Source organism: Acipenser ruthenus, chromosome 29 (genome assembly GCF_902713425.1).
Source record: "Acipenser ruthenus chromosome 29, fAciRut3.2 maternal haplotype, whole genome shotgun sequence".
NCBI classification, from domain to species: Eukaryota; Metazoa; Chordata; class Actinopteri; order Acipenseriformes; family Acipenseridae; genus Acipenser; species Acipenser ruthenus.
In genome coordinates, this window is record NC_081217.1 from 17,040,982 (window position 1) to 17,059,798 (window position 18,817).

Consider the following 18,817-nt stretch of genomic DNA (forward strand, 5'->3'; position numbering starts at 1 on the left):
ATCTGAAATAGAAAACGAAATACACATGTCGTATTGTTCATGTATGTTAGGAACGGGAGAGCACAGGAAGGGGGTCCTGGGTAGCTGGATTCACAAACCCATTAACCATAAGAACACGATTTCCTTCAAAGCCCCATCTCTAATTTCCATATATACCTAATCCCAAAGGGCAGATACAGTCTGAACTGTATCCCTAGAAACAAAGCAGGGCAGGTCTGTGACTTATATACAAGTCAACAGGAGATTGTCTTTAAGACATTGATACCGTTCAATACATCCAAGAGCTTTGTGTACCAAGGCATTGTACTCTGAGGTGTGCTGAATAGTCTGTTTGAAAGCATTGTGGGTGTATTCATGTGGGTGTGTTTTTTCTAATGTTACAGTTGGAATCCTACCTTGTCCTAGTGATATATAAAGTAAGAATTCAGGAGGATTGCAACTCGCTGACACAGCATTCAGTCAGACTGACCACCAAACCTCCAGACTTTCAACATGGCAACAGTCCTCTTCTGCACAGGTATGAGGGTTTTTTTAGGTAGTTAAGGAATTGACCGTTGGAAAAAGTGTCACGGACCTGCGAACTTGATTTTAATTATTCAAAAAGAGTTTTAAAAACATTCCCTTTAAACAGCCCTTCAAGTTGTGTGAATAAGGGCCAAGGTTTTAATGAATAGTAGTCATTGTCGAGGTGAGTCTAACGTTTAATAATGTTACTAAATATTGTTTTTGTAACTATTGAATATCTTATGAATAGGACCTTTCCGCTTTTGTTATAAAACTGCAAGAAACTTAAATAAATACATGTTTTAAAGTAATGAAAATGTTTGTCTACCTGACATCTAGGGATTCATGAGAGTGTGTGCAAGATCTGTGTGTGTGTGTGTGTGTGTGTGTGTGTGTGTGTGTGTATATATACACACACAGAGTACATTAATGCCAGACCATAAGCAATCCTGAAACTGCAGTCCAGTAATGCAGTTTTTGTCCTTGTTTGATTTCCTAGGAGTGTCTATGCTGATGATTCTACATTCAGGTGAGCTCATTGCATTGCAACCTCCTAATGCAAATCTCTTTGCTTACACAATGTGGAGAGGGTATTTGAATGAAAGCTTTCATTTCTGGAAGAAAGCTCAGGTATGGCGATGGCCTGTCGTCAGGAAAGGATACAGGTAGCTTTTCTCACAGTGCCTGTCTTAAATATCTTGCCTAACTGTGTGTGTGTGTGTGAAGCTGGACTTTGTGAACCCTGCTAAAAGTGTCAAAGTAAAAAGCAAGACAGGGATAAGAGGAAATTCATGATCTCCTTTCTTCTTTTATCCAGCAGCCACAGCATTCGACCCAAACGTCTGCGTGGGCAAACCAAAACAGTTGATCTATGCTGATCCCACAGATCTAAGGGGTTTCTATAGCTGTGAAGGGGGCCACGCCATCCACCACAGCTGCCAACAAGGGGAGGTCTTCGAACCAAAGGTTGGAAACTGTGTTGTTCCTCTCCCTGCCCCCAGCCCTGGCTTCTGCACCTTGAAACCTGACGGCATCTACAAAGACCCCACCAACAAAGCCGGCTTCTACAAGTGTGTGAGCGGAGCGCCGTTTTATCGTATCTGCCAGCGCCCCCTGCTGTTTAACTCCAGCACTGCAGCGTGCGAATCCGAGGCCAGCCCACAGCTCCACACCATAACCATGCCACCTTTAAAACTCTGGAGAATCAGCCGAGTCAGACGCTCGCTGACGACCACAGCAAGGAAGGAAACCAGAGCAGGCACATACTGAGGGTGCTCACAAGCAGTATTTGTATTAAGAAAATCGTCAGGTTAGCAGACACAATCCCACTGCAATCTGTATAGGCTGATAGGCGGCTATGAGAAATTGCAACCTGAAATGTAAAAGCAGTTATCATATTTAACATCAAGGACGTGGCAGACAGATACAATACAGATGGGCATCAAGGGCCCGGTTTTGAATGAGGACCCTAAATACACTATCATAAGAAAATCTGTTACACTTCATTCTATCAATCCACTGTTAAGCATGAATTAGCACCAGTTACTAATTACAGCGCTAAATTAAATGTAATCAGTAGATGATTTATGAACCCAAAGCACATATAATTGCTATAATTACTATATTGTAGCCAGATTAGTTTGCAATTACATGTTTAATTACCTGATGGATAAGTATATACAGAATCCTCTCATAGCTATTATACAACAGTATTAAATTGCTGTAACAGATTTGCAAATTGCTGTTATGTGTTTGCTGTTTTTGCTTATACTGTGCTATGCATTTACTGTGCTTTACCATTGTTAAGCATGTTTTTAAAATGATTTACCACACCTGTCTGTGATTTACCATGCAATAACTATGCTTCTATTATGCTTTCCAATGGTTAGGATTGTTGTGGGGAGTGGAATGACTGTATCTGTAGATTCCGTACAGGCCTTTACAGGTCATTATATGATTGTAGTGGATTCCTTTTGAAAAGGAATCCCAATTAACAATGAATAATGTTAAAATCACCATAATCACACCCTTTCCTTCTAATAATAATAATGCACTCGTCTGTGCGAGACTGCCTGCTTCAATGTGATTCTGAGCTCCTGCGCAATGGACAACATAGGCTTATATTATTACATTTTGGTAGCTTCAGTTACTCGAGATGTGTATTATTTCTGTTGTTACAGACAGAGCCGTCACAAGGCTCTGCGAATCCCGCCCCTATACACAAGAAAACGAATCATCACTGTCTGTGATCTGTGCAGGCAACAGAATCCGCTTTAGTGCATGCAGCGGTGAATTTAACAACGCACCCCATCTCTCTCTCGTGCGTGCACTAGATTCTGGGTAATGTAGTTGATCCCTGCTCTGCTCCTGCTTATCTCACGAGCGTCCGTCAGCTACAAAACCTGACGCTTCAATTTTAAACGGGAAAATAGAAGCCAAACCACCATCTCGAAAGAAGTATTTTTTTGATAAATTGAGTGCTTCGCTTGCGTTTTAATTTATGACTGGAAGTCAGTGACATCCGATTCTCGACCGTCCAAAAGTTAAAAGACACAAATACGAATTAAATGTTTCAGCGGGATGACAGAAAATTAACTTAATGCATCCCAAGCAGAGGTGAGTTACCAAATTTCCAGAAATTACACACACACACACACTATATATATATATATATATATATATATATATATATATATATATATATATATATATATATATAAGCTCAGAGCCAGCTGCCCAACGTTTTGATATGTTGTACATATCTTTCTCAAGGGAGCCTGTGTTTGAATAAAAACATTGTCATTGGAGGTATTTATAGGTTTTTGACGGCATGACAACTACTTGTTATTGTTTACATTCAAATCCATGATTTATTCTTACATGATGTAATCTTGTTCTATATATTGTGAATCATTTTTACTTATATCTTTGAATCTATTAATTGTAATTAACATTACTTTATCATGCAATGCTGGCTCTGAGGATCAGTCTTGATTTGGCCTCTCCAGCGCATCAGCATGCACAACTTTTGAATGAATTTTGTTTATTTATTTAAATGTTATATGTTTATTGAAGTTAATTAGTTCATTCTTTTCTGTTGAGTCCCGCTGGCATAATCGTGTTCAGTCTATTTATCTATTTACTTTCTTTTATTCTTCTGTATGTCACATTGTCTAATTTGAGCTGTTCTAATACTACAAACTTTACATCATTTATGTCATGTCCCTGACTGGTGAAGTGCTGTACTATTGGGTCATTCATTTTTTTTTTTTTTTTATTTCTAGTTAATGAGGTGCTTCTGAAATATTTTATATAAAGTAGTTCCAGTCTCTCCAACATATTTTATTTCATCACATTTTTCACAGGCTATTTCATAAACAGCATTGCTATTTTTACAGTAGGTATTAATTTTTAGTGGATATGTGGTGTTCTTATGTTTAATTATATTTTTACTTTTGTCCATGTATTTACACTCTTTACATTTACTAGTGCACATATTCGTAGAACCTATTTTGTCAATTATTCTTTTATGTTTATTTTGAACTAAAATATCACCTAAATTAGCTTCTCTTTTGAATGCTACAACTGGGACCTTAAGAAATACTTTTTTCAACTTTTCTGAATTATGTAGAATCCGCAAGTGTTTCCAAACTATCTTAGAAATATTGGGCAAAAGTTTAGAGTAAGTCATTACTAATGGGACTCTTGACCTTTTTATCTCTATTTTTATAATCTAGTAGATCATCTCTTTTTAGTTTATCCACTTTTCTTAACTCCATCTCTAATTCTTTCTTTGTATCCTCTTTTTTTAAAGATTTGTTTAATACATTTCTTTGTGTCACTTTCTTTTGAGGGTATTCTTTGTATTCTTATTCCTAGACCCTTTGGGATTGCCTTTTTAGTGTGTATTGGATGTGCAGAGGACATGTGTAAATACTGGTGCATGTCAGTAGGTTTACAGAAGAGGTCAGTCTCAATTGAACCACCTTCAAGTTTTACTATGGTCAGCCTTCAGGCAGAATTTGGAGGGTGTCGGAGAGGGCCCCTCTCTCACTACGATCTCCATTTCCCACCTCAATCCTGTTTCAATCCAGTCCTCCCACGTAGTCCGGATGAGGCCAGCCGCGCGTATTTCTGGGTAGCAAGGTTCCGCTTTTGCGTCTACATAGGCCCTCTATCCTAATAGTGGAGTAGTGGTTAGGGCTTTGGGCTCTTGACTGGAGGGTTGTGGGTTCAATCCCTGGTAGGGGACACTGCTGCTGTACCCTTGAGCAAGGTACTTTACCTAGATTGCTCCAGTAAAAGCCCAACTGTATAAATGGGTAATTGTATGTAAAAAATAATGTGATATCTTGTAACAATTGTAAGTCGCCCTGGATAAGGGCGTCTGCTAAGAAATAAATAATAATAATAATAATAATAATAATAATAATAATCTTTCTCCTCTAGTCAGCTATCTGTCTTAGCTCTGGCCTCTAAACTGTCTCCTATTCACAGGTTCCACATGGTGCCGGCCCTGTCTAAATCTTTCTTATTCCAGGTCTGCAACCTTTCTGTCCCTATGGATAGCCACACTCCCCAAGCCACTAGAACGTGGTCCTCCGAGCAGTAAAGGGACTCTCCATGTGTTATATGTTCTTCGGTTCCTACCATACTGGAACCTCTTGCTCTCATGGGTATCTTGCTCCCAAACTGCCGAGGAAGCTCCTCACGGTTCTCGAGTAGTGAGAGTTATGTCTGTCCTGTCTGCCTACTAATTCTCAGCCCTTAACGGCGCCCCGTGAAATATATTTAAAATCCTAGGGCTATATTACAAAAGCATCCTAAGTGATATTCTTATCTTATCTTCAGAGATAGAATGTCATAACTGAAGTTTAGGACAGTTGATAATACTGAAAATGCGCTCCTAACATATTTTCCCTTAATTTAAGATAGGAAATAGCATAAGACAGAACTTTCCGAACTTGGTCATTTCCTAAATTTCTTTCCTGACATTTAAGACTTGGTGGAACCTTTCCTATCTGTCGGTTAGAAAAAGAAAATTGTTAATTTGCAAGATCTGAAGAAACCACTAATGAAAATACTGTACATGTATTATTGTTGTTATGCTTTAGTTTTGTACTGCACACATTTCTGGGCATTTAGGTCTTATATACTACATATTCTGTAGTAATCCATAATGATCCATTAGTATATTTTGGGATGTGTACCTTTAACAGTAAGCTACGTGTACGTCTAGATCCAGCCCCACCTCCCGTGAGAGAAGGTGGTTCATTGTGTTATGTACGGGGCTGAATGAATCAGCTTTATTTGGAAAAGGCCCCGGTGCAAAACATTGTAAAGCAGAAAAAATAAGGCATGGTGAATAATAGTTGATAAAAGTAATGCTGTGTCAAAGGCTTAAAAAAATATTGCAGAAATCAGAAAAAAGGTATTATGATGTTAAGCCTGTGCTAAGGACAAATTAGCATAAAAAACACAATTAAGAGACACACAATTAACCAGATAATTAATCCTCATCTGATCGGGGGAGTCGGTGTTAACCAGCGCTGAAGAACGGGGGTCCAGGATTATTAATCCACAGATGATCGGGGGAGTCGGTGTTAACCAGTGCTGAAGAACGGGGGTCCAGGATTATTAATCCTCATCTGATCGGGGGAGTCGGTGTTAACCAGCGCTGCAGAACGGGGGTCCAGGATTATTAATCCACAGATGATCGGGGGAGTTGGTGTTAACCAGCGCTGAAGAACGGGGGTCCAGGATTATTAATCCTCATCTGATCTGGGGAGTCGGTGTTAACCAGCGCTGAAGAACGGGGGTCCAGGATTATTAATCCTCATCTGATCGGGGGAGTCGGTGTTAACCAGCGCTGCAGAACGGGGGTCCAGGATTATTAATCCTCATCTGATCGGGGGAGTCGGTGTTAACCAGCGCTGAAGAACGGGGGTCCAGGATTATTAATCCACAGATGATCGGGGGAGTCGGTGTTAACCAGTGCTGAAGAACGGGGGTCCAGGATTATTAATCCTCATCTGATCGGGGGAGTCGGTGTTAACCAGCGCTGCAGAACGGGGGTCCAGGATTATTAATCCACAGATGATCGGGGGAGTTGGTGTTAACCAGCGCTGAAGAACGGGGGTCCAGGATTATTAATCCTCATCTGATCGGGGGAGTCGGTGTTAACCAGCGCTGAAGAACGGGGGTCCAGGATTATTAATCCTCATCTGATCTGGGGAGTCGGTGTTAACCAGCGCTGAAGAACGGGGGTCCAGGATTATTAATCCTCATCTGATCGGGGGAGTTGGTGTTAACCAGCGCTGAAGAACGGGGGTCCAGGATTATTAATCCTCATCTGATCGGGGGAGTCGGTGTTAACCAGCGCTGAAGAACGGGGGTCCAGGATTATTAATCCTCATCTGATCGGGGGAGTCGGTGTTAACCAGCGCTGCAGAACGGGGGTCCAGGATTATTAATCCTCATCTGATCGGGGGAGTCGGTGTTAACCAGTGCTGAAGAACGGGGGTCCAGGATTATTAATCCACATCTGATCGGGGGAGTCGGTGTTAACCAGCGCTGAAGAACGGGGGTCCAGGATTATTAATCCTCATCTGATCGGGGGAGTCGGTGTTAACCAGTGCTGAAGAACGGGGGTCCAGGATTATTAATCCTCATCTGATCGGGGGAGTCGGTGTTAACCAGCGCTGAAGAACGGGGGTCCAGGATTATTAATCCACATCTGATCGGGGGAGTCGGTGTTAACCAGCGCTGCAGAACGGGGGTCCAGGATTATTAATCCTCATCTGATCGGGGGAGTCGGAGTTAACCAGTGCTGAAGAACGGGGGTCCAGGATTATTAATCCTCATCTGATCGGGGGAGTCGGTGTTAACCAGTGCTGAAGAACGGGGGTCCAGGATTATTAATCCTCATCTGATCTGGGGAGTCGGTGTTAACCAGTGCTGAAGAACGGGGGTCCAGGATTATTAATCCACAGATGATCGGGGGAGTCGGTGTTAACCAGCGCTGAAGAACGGGGGTCCAGGATTATTAATCCTCATCTGATCTGGGGAGTCGGTGTTAACCAGTGCTGAAGAACAGGGGTCCAGGATTATTAATCCACATCTGATCGGGGGAGTTGGTGGCCAGAACATGCGTAATCAATAGCTCATTCGGGAATGACGCAATGTCATCGGATCAATGGATTTATTTGCCCTCTTAACCAAAGCATCTGTTACCTGGCAGATGCATTTAGACATTGAAGGCAGATACCAGAAACATCCCCAGCTGGTATTTGTAAAGAGCTGGTTGCGTAAAAGGTTAAGGCAGCAGTAACCTTGATATGCACTTTTATGACACAGCTCCTGGCAGTAGCATTGCTTTAACTCTGAACACAGATCTGCTGGAGCCTGCTTATCAAGCTGGTATCTCTGTAAGACATGTTCATCTGACTGCTCATGAAAAGTCACTCTGGTCCTATATACTCTAGTTGCAGGGGATCTCCTCCTTCTCCTCCTTTCTCAAGCATTCTAAACTGTAGAAGGCGTAATGCCATGTTTGTTTCACAATTCCATATCGCTGTAGTCGTGCTTGAATTTGTGTTTAAATGCAGATTAAGTCAAAATCACGCCATTAATTACAAACTTAACACAGTTGTGTTCCCCTCGTTAACACATTCACACAAACCATTTTACAGCTCATTGCAACAACTGTGACTCATTTAGAACAACTCAAAGCACACCCAAAGAGCACCAAAGTCAAAGAGGTGCAACACAGCGAGGTGTGATTTTTTTTACTAATTGAAAATTGCAGGTAAACTTGGAGGTGGGTCAAAAAAGCAGGGAATGCCTTGAAACGGCCACAAAATTCAGACAAAACCTTGCACTGACGCTAGGCTAGTTTTTCAGTGCAACTCTGATATTGAAAATCGGACGCAGATGTGACTCTGTACTTGCACCCCCAAAAAAATCGTGCAAGCCTTGCTGTGCCATCGCATTTCTTTAAAACGGGCCCTTTGTTACTACTTTATAACTATACGCTCTCTTATTTCAGTTGCACTGCACGTATTTCAGGTAGGGCTAAGAAAAGGCTTTAAAAATAATTAACAGATAGATTTTTAAAATTCTCACCAGTCATTATTTAAAATGTCTAAAGTAAATGACCAACAGTTCATTTAGATTCTGGAACCAAAAAAAGGTACTAATTTAAAGGCTAACTTGGCAGGTGGCACTTCCAAGATAAAAAAATTAAATGAAAAAAAAACTAGCCAAGGTCCAGGAAGTTAAACAGAATATGAATTATTTAACACATAATCAGAATTAAGCAAGTAATCCATGCATTTCTTTATTTTATTGTGTATAATAAATGACTGTGCTGTCAACTTGCTGAGCACAATGCTACAGTTTTGTGCTTATAAAAAAATGTGAATACAAAATAGCAAAACCGTTTTGTACGTTCACTGCACTTCAGCAAGATCATTAATAAGTTAAACATGTGTTTCTATGTTATTAGTGATCTAAGTAATTTAAGGGAATTGGTTGATTTTATCACATGCAGTTTTCAAGTCTGCTCAATTAAGCACTGCGCATATAATGTGAACTGTTTTGTTCATGACAGGCCTATGTGGAAGTCCCCACCTCCCATTATGGATGTCATTGAAAACTGAATTATTAACAAATGACCCAGTCCAAATAAAAAACTATGCAAATGTTTTATGAAAATCATTTACTGAATGTATTGCTTCTTCAACAACTCAAACAATGAGAATTATTATTATTATTCTACTTTGAGTCGCTGCGGTAATATTTGGTATAAAGTTCGGTCCTGTAAAGTCCTGGTGGTTTGTCGCCATCTTTTCCAACTTGGCTGGAGTCACTACTGTCATTTTTGATCTCTGTACTTTATTTTCATACATTTAAAGTTAAAACTAACCCCATGCAACGTGATTTAAAATGCTAAAACTTGACCGCTCATCCCAACCTCCCCATTCTGTTCAGTGGAAGCAAAGAGTCAACTGTTTCTTGCCAAGGGGCAGGTCATCGAAAAGGAGGCACAGCAGGCGAAGGCGCTGGGGGGGGAGGGAGACACCAACAGCACAGACAGACAATCAGTCACATTCACTAGGCTTTGTACACACACATGTGTGTGTATATATATTGTGAGCGGGTGGGTGCACACAGAGAAAACAGACAGGAGTTTCCAAAACAAAGCACGGTTTTATTTCAGTATTTTATAAGGCTTGCTCTTATACTGCAATGTCAGCTGCGTTATCGAGCCGTGTCCATAACAAAAGTAAACAGTTCAAACAAGGTTTCAAACAAAACAAAACCACCAAAACAAAAATGCAGATGTAAACCAACTGGACCAATAACCACGTCCAGTTGGTGAATAGGTCATTCCACCTGGGGTTTGGGTTTTTCCAGCTTGCTTGGCTTCTTCTACCCTTACTCTGCAGTCCAGTCTTTTATGGATCCCAGCAGCGGACAGGACGTTCCTCGTAGCCCCTGTAGAGAACAGGGAATTGCAGACGCAAAGGACCACCACGTTATCCGACACTGATTCCTGTTATTCTTATTCCAGTCTTGTGGTAGATAAGCCCCAGAGGTTCTCAGGCAGGAAAACAAAACAAACAACCCACCAGACTGCCGGCACATGCTCCCTTTTACCAGCCAGGCATTTGGCTGTTACAGGCTACAGGTGTGGGCCAATTAAGGCCAATGATAGTCTAACAATAGTCAAGCCATGATTGCCTACCTAACCACACATGCAGCCTGTTGGCCCGTTAACTCCTCGTGGTAAACTTGTGAGCTGGCTCACAAAAAAAAATAATATATATATATAATATATATATATATATAATGTATGTATATGAAAGAATGAATCAGTGCTTGGAAATAAATTCTGGCCTGTGATTGGTTAAAACCTCATCATAGGAGCACAAATAGATTGAAATATTGCCCTAACATCCCTACAACACAGGGCAATGGTCTCCCTCTGACATGTGATTGGTTCACATCACTGTCAGTCCTGCCCCTTTTCAAAGGAACACCCTTCCCCTGCACTCAAAGACTTTGACAACTATGCGGTGTGAACTTCAAAATATTTATGTTATTTATTTACCTATGCTGTATCAGCTATATTTAAACAAAATATATAAAGTCATATTTACTATCTGATCTTGCCTCACTTATTTTCTTGACTGATTCATATATTAAATATGTACTGCAGACTCAGCTCATAGTGGAAAATGAAATGCCCCTCCGGAAGACTATTGTTACCTCCAGGGTGCAATGCAGCCTGCAGCTTCGGACATTATAGCCCCCTGTCGATAACAATTGAAACTTTCCACCCTCATCTCCAGTCCATATTTATATATATATTGTGTCCAGCCACTGTACAGGCAAACGCCATTTGTACAGGCAAAAGATAACACAATAGCACTAAGTGCAGTTTTAGCGCTTCTTGCGCACTTTTATTTAAACACGATAAACACGATATTACTCCCAAGCTACAGCTATCAGTGTTTTTCTTTCTCTTTCTCACTCTGTGCCACTGCATTCTCCTACACACTCTTACAAACAAACACTCCTTTGTTACTTTTATACCATGTGGTCGGGGGTCACCACCTTGCCACATTCCACACATTTCCTTTCAAATCAATCAAACAATCAAACCATGCCATGTGGCTGTGCAAGTGTGGCCGTCTTGGGTCCAGAGTCCTTCACCAAGATGTCACCAAACACACGCACACGTACACCCACAGTACAGTGCCTTGCATTAGCCATTGCTGAAAAAAAACCATATCAAATCCCGTTTGGATTTTGCCAAAAGGCATGTGGGAGTCACAGCAAACATGTGGAAAAAGGTTCTCTGGTCTGATGAGACCAAAATTGAACTTTTTGGCCTTAGCGCAAAACACTGTGTGTGGTGCAAAGCCAACACTGCTTATCACCCTGAGAACACCATCCCCATGGTGAAGCATGGTGGTGGCAGCATCATGTTATGGGGATGCTTTTCATCGGCAGGGACTGGGAAACTGGTCAGGATTGAGGGCAAGATGGATGGAGCCAAATACAGGGAAATTCTAGAGGAAAACCTGTTTCAGTCTGCAAGAGACCTGAGACTGGGGCGGAGGTTCACCTTCCAGCAGGACAATGACCCTAAACACACAGCCAAAGCTACACTGGAGTGGTTTAAAAACAAGAACCTGAATGTCGTAGAATGATCCAGTCAAAGCCCAGACCTCAATGTGGCACCACCTGTGGCAAGACTTGAAAATTGCTGTTCACCAACGGTCCCCATCCAACTTGATAGAGCTTGAGCAATTTTGCCAAGAAGAATGGGCAAAAATTGCAGGATCCAGATGTGCAAAGCTGGTAGAGACTTACCCAAAAAGACTCACAGTTGTAATTGCTGCCAAAGGTGTTTCTACCAAGTATTGACTCAGGGGGGTGAATACTTATGCAACCAACAAATGTCTTTTTTTTTTGTTTAACTTTTGTGTCACAATAAAAATATTTTGCACCTTCAAAGTATGTTGTGTAAATCAAATGGTAAAAATCCCAATTAAATCCATTTTAATTCCAGGTTGTAACACTACAAAATGTGGAAAAGTCCAAGGGGGGTGAATACTTATGCAAGGCACTGTATATATTGTGTGTATATATATATATAGATATATATATAGATATATATATATATATATATAGATATATATATAGATATATATATAGATATATATATATATATATATATATATATATATATATATATATATATATAGAGAGAGAGAGAGAGAGAGAGAGAGAGAGAGAGAGAGAGAGAGAGAGAGAGAGAGAGAGAGAGAGAGAGAGAGAGAGAGAGAGAGAGAGAGAGAGAGAGAGAGAGAGAGAGAGAGAGAGAGAGAGAGATGCACAGTGTGATAACAAGGATTGCAAGCTTTGTTTTGAATGTGATTTTATTTGGTTTTATCAGCTGGTTTCAGGTATACTTAGAAATGTATACAACTTCATGGTTTTTATTTGAAAGTTTTTTGGTTTGTTTGTTTGTTTGTATTGAGGCGCTAGGAGGGTGAATAAAAGAAACAAGTTGTACACTTCTATAGATGCTTCCGGGAACATAGAAATATGACTTACCTCTGGCATGGTCCCCTTGGCCCGGGTGAGTTTGAAGACGCTCCACAGAGGGACCAAGGAAATGGAGGAGAAAGCGAGGAACCAGCCGAGGGTGTATGCCCAGGCCGGTACTCGTATGTCCTGTTGTACTTCAGTGGGGTGTACTTGACCAGGGAGAAGATGAAGGTCCCCTAGTGGAGAGAGAGTGCATTACACAACATGACATAGTCTTATTTATATAAGAAATACCAGGAAGTGTATACAGTGGGACACTTACAATGCAGATGGCTGGAGTGAAGAAGAACCAACAGTATTTAATCAGAGGCAAAGGCCGGTAGCCAATCATGTCTTCTATGCAGTCATAAAAACGGTTGCCACCTAATCAATTAAACACAAGTGGTAAGGGGCTCCCGAGTGGCGCATCCAGTAAAGGCGCTTTGTGTGGCGTGCAGGATGTGCCCTAGAGCCAGGAGAATGTGACATTGTTCTACCAAAAGTGATCCCACAGATTTCATACATTTCATACAGTTTCCTTAGTGGATAGAATGGAGTTAGAGTTATGGAGTGTGAGCAAGGAGATCCTGGGTTCAAAACCCAATTCAACCACTAGCGTATTGTCTGACATTGGAGCGAATCCACTGTTGTGACTCACCCAACACCCAACCAATGCAAATGGTTTCAAAAATAGCGAGGAACATCATACATGTCCCAGTGCAGGCGTAGTAATCAATCAGCTGGAAGACATACATTCCACCCTGCAGAGGGAGAGAGGGAGCAATACGAGAGCAGATCTCCAGCCTTGCTAGGAATTTCAGTGTTGAGGGGCCACAAACCCCCCAACTCCACCACCAAACGCTTTTGCATAGGAACTGAAAAGAGTTCATTTCAACAGTCAACATCCATCACCACCATCACCCAGTACTCACATCCGTGACCATGAGGAGCCCAATGACAAAGCTGACAACATAGATGAACAGCAGGAGGAGTGTCCTACGAGAACCTTGTCGGAAGAACGAGGGGTACATGTCGGAGATGGATGTGGTTAGGTTTGTCAAGGCAAACAAACTACACATGAGCGAGAAAGAAGACAGTCCATGTTTCTTAAAGGTGTGGTTCACAAATATAAAATATTTGATATGATTTGGCAACAGGACAGTACCATCAATTCCCTGGTTCATTCTTTCCTCCTCAATGTCTACCAATCTGAAAGGCTGGACCTGAGCTCCAGTTTGAAAGTAGGAGATGCAGCTTCACTCACCTCAGTGTCCACCCCCAGCAGGAAGACCATGAGGAAGCAGAAGGCCCAAAGCTGAGGGAGTGGCATCATGGCTATTGCGCGTGGGTATGTGATGAACGCCAGGCCAGGACCTGCACACGAACAATCATTATTGGAACACATCCACCTGAACTAAAAACTTTCCTTCCAGATCTTTCACAACCTGCTGGAAATGTATTATTGCAATCATGTTCACAGTTCATTGTTTAATCTGTTTGTCATTTTTGCAAGGATCCTAGAAACATTACCTATTAAATAATTCAAATATCTTTATAACTACTAAAAGAAACTTTGGACTAAATGTCTTTCTCAATGTCTTTACGTGCAATTAAGACCAGAGTCATGAACCACTCTTTACCAGACTCGGCAACCTCCGAGATGGGCACTCCCTGCTCATACGCCATGAAGCCCAGCACTGAGAAGATGGCGAACCCGGCCACAAAGCTTGTTCCACTGTTCAGGAGGCACAGGTACACGCAGTCCCTGAAATCACAAGGACAGTATGATCTTTATTCTCAATGCCAATAAGCCATGAATTTGAATTCATCTAATTTGAATTCCAGGATTTGTGTGCTGAAACAGTAAGAGATTACCTCAACTTCAGAGCTTAAATAGTAATCGATTACCTTAATTAAAATTCTACTCAGTTCCTAGACACTTTAACCATAAGAATTAAGAGCCTCTTAAAGTTTCAACCTTTGTTATGTTTATAACAGGCTGCATCTGAGTAAATGCCACCAAGACAGGGTTTTCAAAAATGTAGAAAATATTTGTCCCACCAAACTTTCCAAATAAACCTGTACCAGTCTCCAATACTTGGAACCAATAGGCACTGTAACACTTGTTCAAGTTTATCTTTGTTATGAAAAATTATTTAGGTTTGTAAGGCCAGGTCCACACAAATAAATATGCAGAAACAAGGAGAACACAGTTATGAATAACTATTGAATAATAGTATTTTTTAAGTCTATTGTCTTTCGTTAAGAATTAACAAATTGTTATAAATGTTGCTTTGATTTATTATTACGAAAGAAAAGCTACCTTTGACACCAATCCGTAATTTCAGGACATGTCGTTTTTTTATGCATATCAAACATTTACATTATTAAACTAGTGTTTTTTCTTTTGATATTTTCTTATTTTTCCACTGTTAACAGTACAGTATAGATTTATTTTGTTCAGGAGCAGCTTCAGCTGCTTGCTCTGTTATACATTATAAATCTTGTTTCGTATTGCTTTCGTATTGCCGTTCATATTCAAATAGCCTTAACCTTAATTCCCTGTGTGTTGTATAAATCCAACATTACAAATGTTATCGTCTATGTATTTACCTTTATCTTAAGGAGTCATTTGAGACTGAAGCAAAATTCATAAATAATAATCAATTAATAAATAGATTAGTTGTGGGGATAACCAAGACACAAAAGCAGAGCACCTCTCTGTTGAGCTGGGAGATCAAATTGTATTTTGCTTTTATTTACTATTAAAACGATGCATTGGATAAAGGCAGCAGCTAAATAAATAAAAATAATGATAATAATGTCATCAAGTTACCATTATAGTATATAACAAGAGTGTAATAATATGAAGTGAAGAATACTAACTTATTTATGAATAGCTTCAGTATCAAAAGATAATAAATGAAATACAAAGGATCATCTCTGAAAGACAATATTTAAACTATTGTTGATTATATATGGATGTTAAAGCTCCTTCATTGCACTAATGGAGTACTTTGTCAGACACTACAAGCAGACCACTACTAGTCTAGCACACGCTTAAGCCATGCAAAAATGTACCTGAGTGCACCATTTTAATAGTTTTTTCAAGATTTTCCACCCCCCAGCACCCAACTACATGCATCAATGAAATGGGTGCCCCCTACTACCTTGTAAGTGCCACATACTTTAAAAGTAATTGAAAACCCTTCCAAGATTCAAACCTGGATCCTGTGGACCAGGCTGCAGTCCCTCTCTTCATACATCCCCAAGACATGCAGCCTCTTGTTTACCAAAGAAAATGCCTACTTACTTGTAACAGTTGCTGTTGTACGTGTTGTAGCTGCCAAGGGTGATCAGACTTCCAACACAAATGCTGTAAGAGAAGAAAATCTGTATCCCTGCATCCATCCACACCTAACAGAGGCAGAAATAGGGAAATAACAAACAGAAGCATTGAATTAATGCATTGATGGTGATGCCACTTGCCAACTTAGCAGGTTATGCAGTGGTCCTTGAAATTGTAGGGATTGTAGGGATTGCCAAGGACAAAAAATTACCACCCCAGAGAAGGAAATATGCCTTGGATCACTGCACATGAAGGTGAGTACCTGTGGATCGGCGAGCCGTGCTCGGTCTGGGTAGAGGTAGAAGATGATCCCGTCCACGGCTCCAGGCAGAGTGAGTCCACGGATCAGCAGGACAGCCAGCATCAGGTAGGGGAACGTGGCCGCGAAGTACAACACCTGTGGGGATGGAAAAGACATAAAAGTCTGATGGTGTGATGCTCCACTAGTGTGTATGACACATCACTAACATCTACAGTAGGCTGGTTTCACTTAAGGACCAGAATCTCAGTTTTCTGCAGCCCATGTAAGTAACAGATTCTTACCTTTCCTGTGGATTTGACTCCATTCCAGACACAGAAATAGCAGATAATCCAGCAAAGCAGGAGACACAGCATCAGCTCCCAGTGCAGGCTGCCCACCTCCTCGATCCCACCAGATATACTCAGCACCCGCCTCCTAAAGGGCAGATGACACCCAGAGTCAGGGAGGTGGTACCGCACACATTCATTACTACTATAGTGGTTATCAGTGTTTCTCCAGGCACCCTGTGTTACTTACTCCCAGAACTCTGTGGCCGGTGATGTAGCATTTTCTGGAATTGTCCCATTGGATGTAACGTTATGCTTATCAAATTCCACACAGGTACCTAAGAGTCACAGGGAATGATAAAACAGGTTAACTTTGTAGCATTTATATATTTATGTTCAGTAAGAATCCACAATTGCCAGAGAAATTGCATTTCCAATTCCTGTGGTTGCCTGTGTTCCAGGATCCCCTCACTGCTCTCTGTTGGAGTACCTGTATTCCAGGTGTTTCTACAGCTAGCCCAGGGAAGCTCCCAGCTGAAGGAGTGGAACAGGTAGAAGAGAGCCCAAGCCTGGATGATGATGTAGTTTACAACAGTTTACAACACTGTAGCCAGTAATCACCTGGCTGGCATATCCAATGCCTGAAGAGGTAAAGAGAGACAAGGTAAGAGGAGAAACAAAGATTAACTTCATGTTCTAACTGGGAAACTGGGAAACAACACAAATATAGTAACTCAACAACAGCTGTAGGGGCATCCAAGTTATTACACAAAATCACACCCTTATAGTTACAGTTACAATTACAGTTCTTTTATGAACTGTTATCTTTACACTCGCCTTCAAAGAGGGGGCAGATTCTCCTCCAGGCGGTGATGCCCCCCTGGCTGGTGTACTGCCCCAGAGCCATCTCCAGGAGGAACAGAACATACAATGCAAGATAAAACATTGTATTCTCTGCCATGCTGTAATTAAATAAACACATTTTAGACTTCTTGGTAAGCAGGCATAATGGCACAAATATGGTACCACCCACCGTTTTTGTAGCACAGGTAGGGGAACCTCCACACGTTTCCCAGCCCGACAATCTGCCCAGCAACAGCCAGGATGAACTCTGTTTTGCTTGCCCATTGGCCCCTCGCCTGTATTTTCACCCTCTTCTTTACAGGGCTGCGCAGCTGGTCTGTGAGACCATAGTAAACTTCTTCCTGAAGCTCACACTCCATCCTGCCTGCCGCTAGAACAAGTGTAAGAGATTACCACGTGAAAGGGCTGCCGTCCTTTGCTTCCTATAATCACCGGAGGATCAATGGACATGGATTATGAAAGGATGCCTGTAAAGCCTCTATGTTAATTGATAGTTATCAACATGGTTTGAGAAAATAATATGACTCTTGACTGCATCGTTTTTGTAATAATTTCTTAGTGCAGGTCATTTTCTCTACTTCTAAGATTAATATCAGAGCAGTGTACATTTGAGAGGACAGTAAATTAATCACCAATTAATTTTCCCCCGTTTTTCTCTCAATTTGAAATGTCCAATTGTATTTAGGCTCAGCTCACCGCTACCACCCCTGCGATGGCTCGGGAGTGGCGAAGACAAATACATGCTGTCCTCCGAAAGGTGTGCCGTCAGCCATCGGCTTCTTTTCACTGCAGGCCCGCCATGCAGCCACTTCAGAGCTACAGCGTCGGAGGACAACGCAGCTCTGGGCATCTTACAGCCAAGCCAGCTGGCGCCCGGTCAGTCTACAGGGGACGCTGGTGCGCAGAGAGCCGAGGACACCCTGGCCGACCTAAGCCCCCCCCCACCCCTCGGTCAGCGCTCAGCCAATTGTGCGCCACCCCCTGGGAGTTCCCATCCACGGTCGGTAGTGGAATAGCCTGGACTCGAACCAGCGACCTCCAGACTATAGGGGCATGCTGCACTCCATGCAGAGTGCCTTTAACGGATGCGCCACTTGGGAGCCCCCTGGACAGTAAACTTTAATACTAAGCTCTCCTGTGACGACATAATCCAAGTTCCACAAACCGGTCAATTTTTTTGTTTTTTCATAAAAAAAAGCCATTTAAACCAATTGTAATCCATCATAGATACATTTCAAATATTAATATAACAAAACAAAAACTCAGTAATAACTGGATTCAATATATAATTATCTTAAATTATAAGAGTATGATGTATTTTAGTTTGATCTATACCTGCAGGCATGAGCCAAATATAAATAATCCCACCTTTAAATATGGTCTTACCATAAAGTCTTTCAGAATATAAACTCCAAGAAATACCCAACACTTTTAAGGCTGCAATCCAAGGAATCCTCTTGAGGCTAGAAC

The 18,817-nt window shown here is 41.4% G+C and overlaps 1 protein-coding gene and 1 pseudogene across 2 annotated transcripts; one reads left to right on the plus strand and one right to left on the minus strand.

Annotated features, from left to right (window-relative positions):
• The first annotated feature begins 398 nt into the window (after positions 1–398).
• On the plus strand, positions 399–3,167 carry LOC131696686 (chitotriosidase-1-like). Of its 2 annotated transcripts, none has more exons than XM_059004065.1 (3): positions 399–517; positions 1,004–1,033; positions 1,322–3,167. In XM_059004065.1, exons 1-3 carry the CDS (start codon positions 493–495, stop codon positions 1,771–1,773), a joined length of 507 nt encoding a protein of 168 aa, XP_058860048.1. In that variant the 5' UTR covers positions 399–492; the 3' UTR covers positions 1,774–3,167. The 2 variants fall into 2 exon arrangements, with proteins under 2 accessions (XP_058860048.1, XP_058860049.1); XM_059004066.1 differs by having other exon boundaries at positions 1,325–3,167.
• A 6,775-nt stretch (positions 3,168–9,942) lies between these two features.
• On the minus strand, positions 9,943–17,706 carry LOC117426160 (sodium- and chloride-dependent GABA transporter 2-like; annotated as a pseudogene).
• Between the last annotated feature and the right edge of the window lie 1,111 nt (positions 17,707–18,817).

Excerpts from the sequence above, each read along its gene's own strand:
- LOC131696686 (XM_059004065.1), top strand. The coding sequence starts at position 493 with ATGGCAACAGTCCTCTTCTGCACAG. Across the intron at positions 518-1,003 it reads AACAGTCCTCTTCTGCACAG|GAGTGTCTATGCTGATGATT; the intron begins GTATGAGGGTTT and ends TTGATTTCCTAG. Across the intron at positions 1,034-1,321 it reads GCTGATGATTCTACATTCAG|CAGCCACAGCATTCGACCCA; the intron begins GTGAGCTCATTG and ends TCTTTTATCCAG.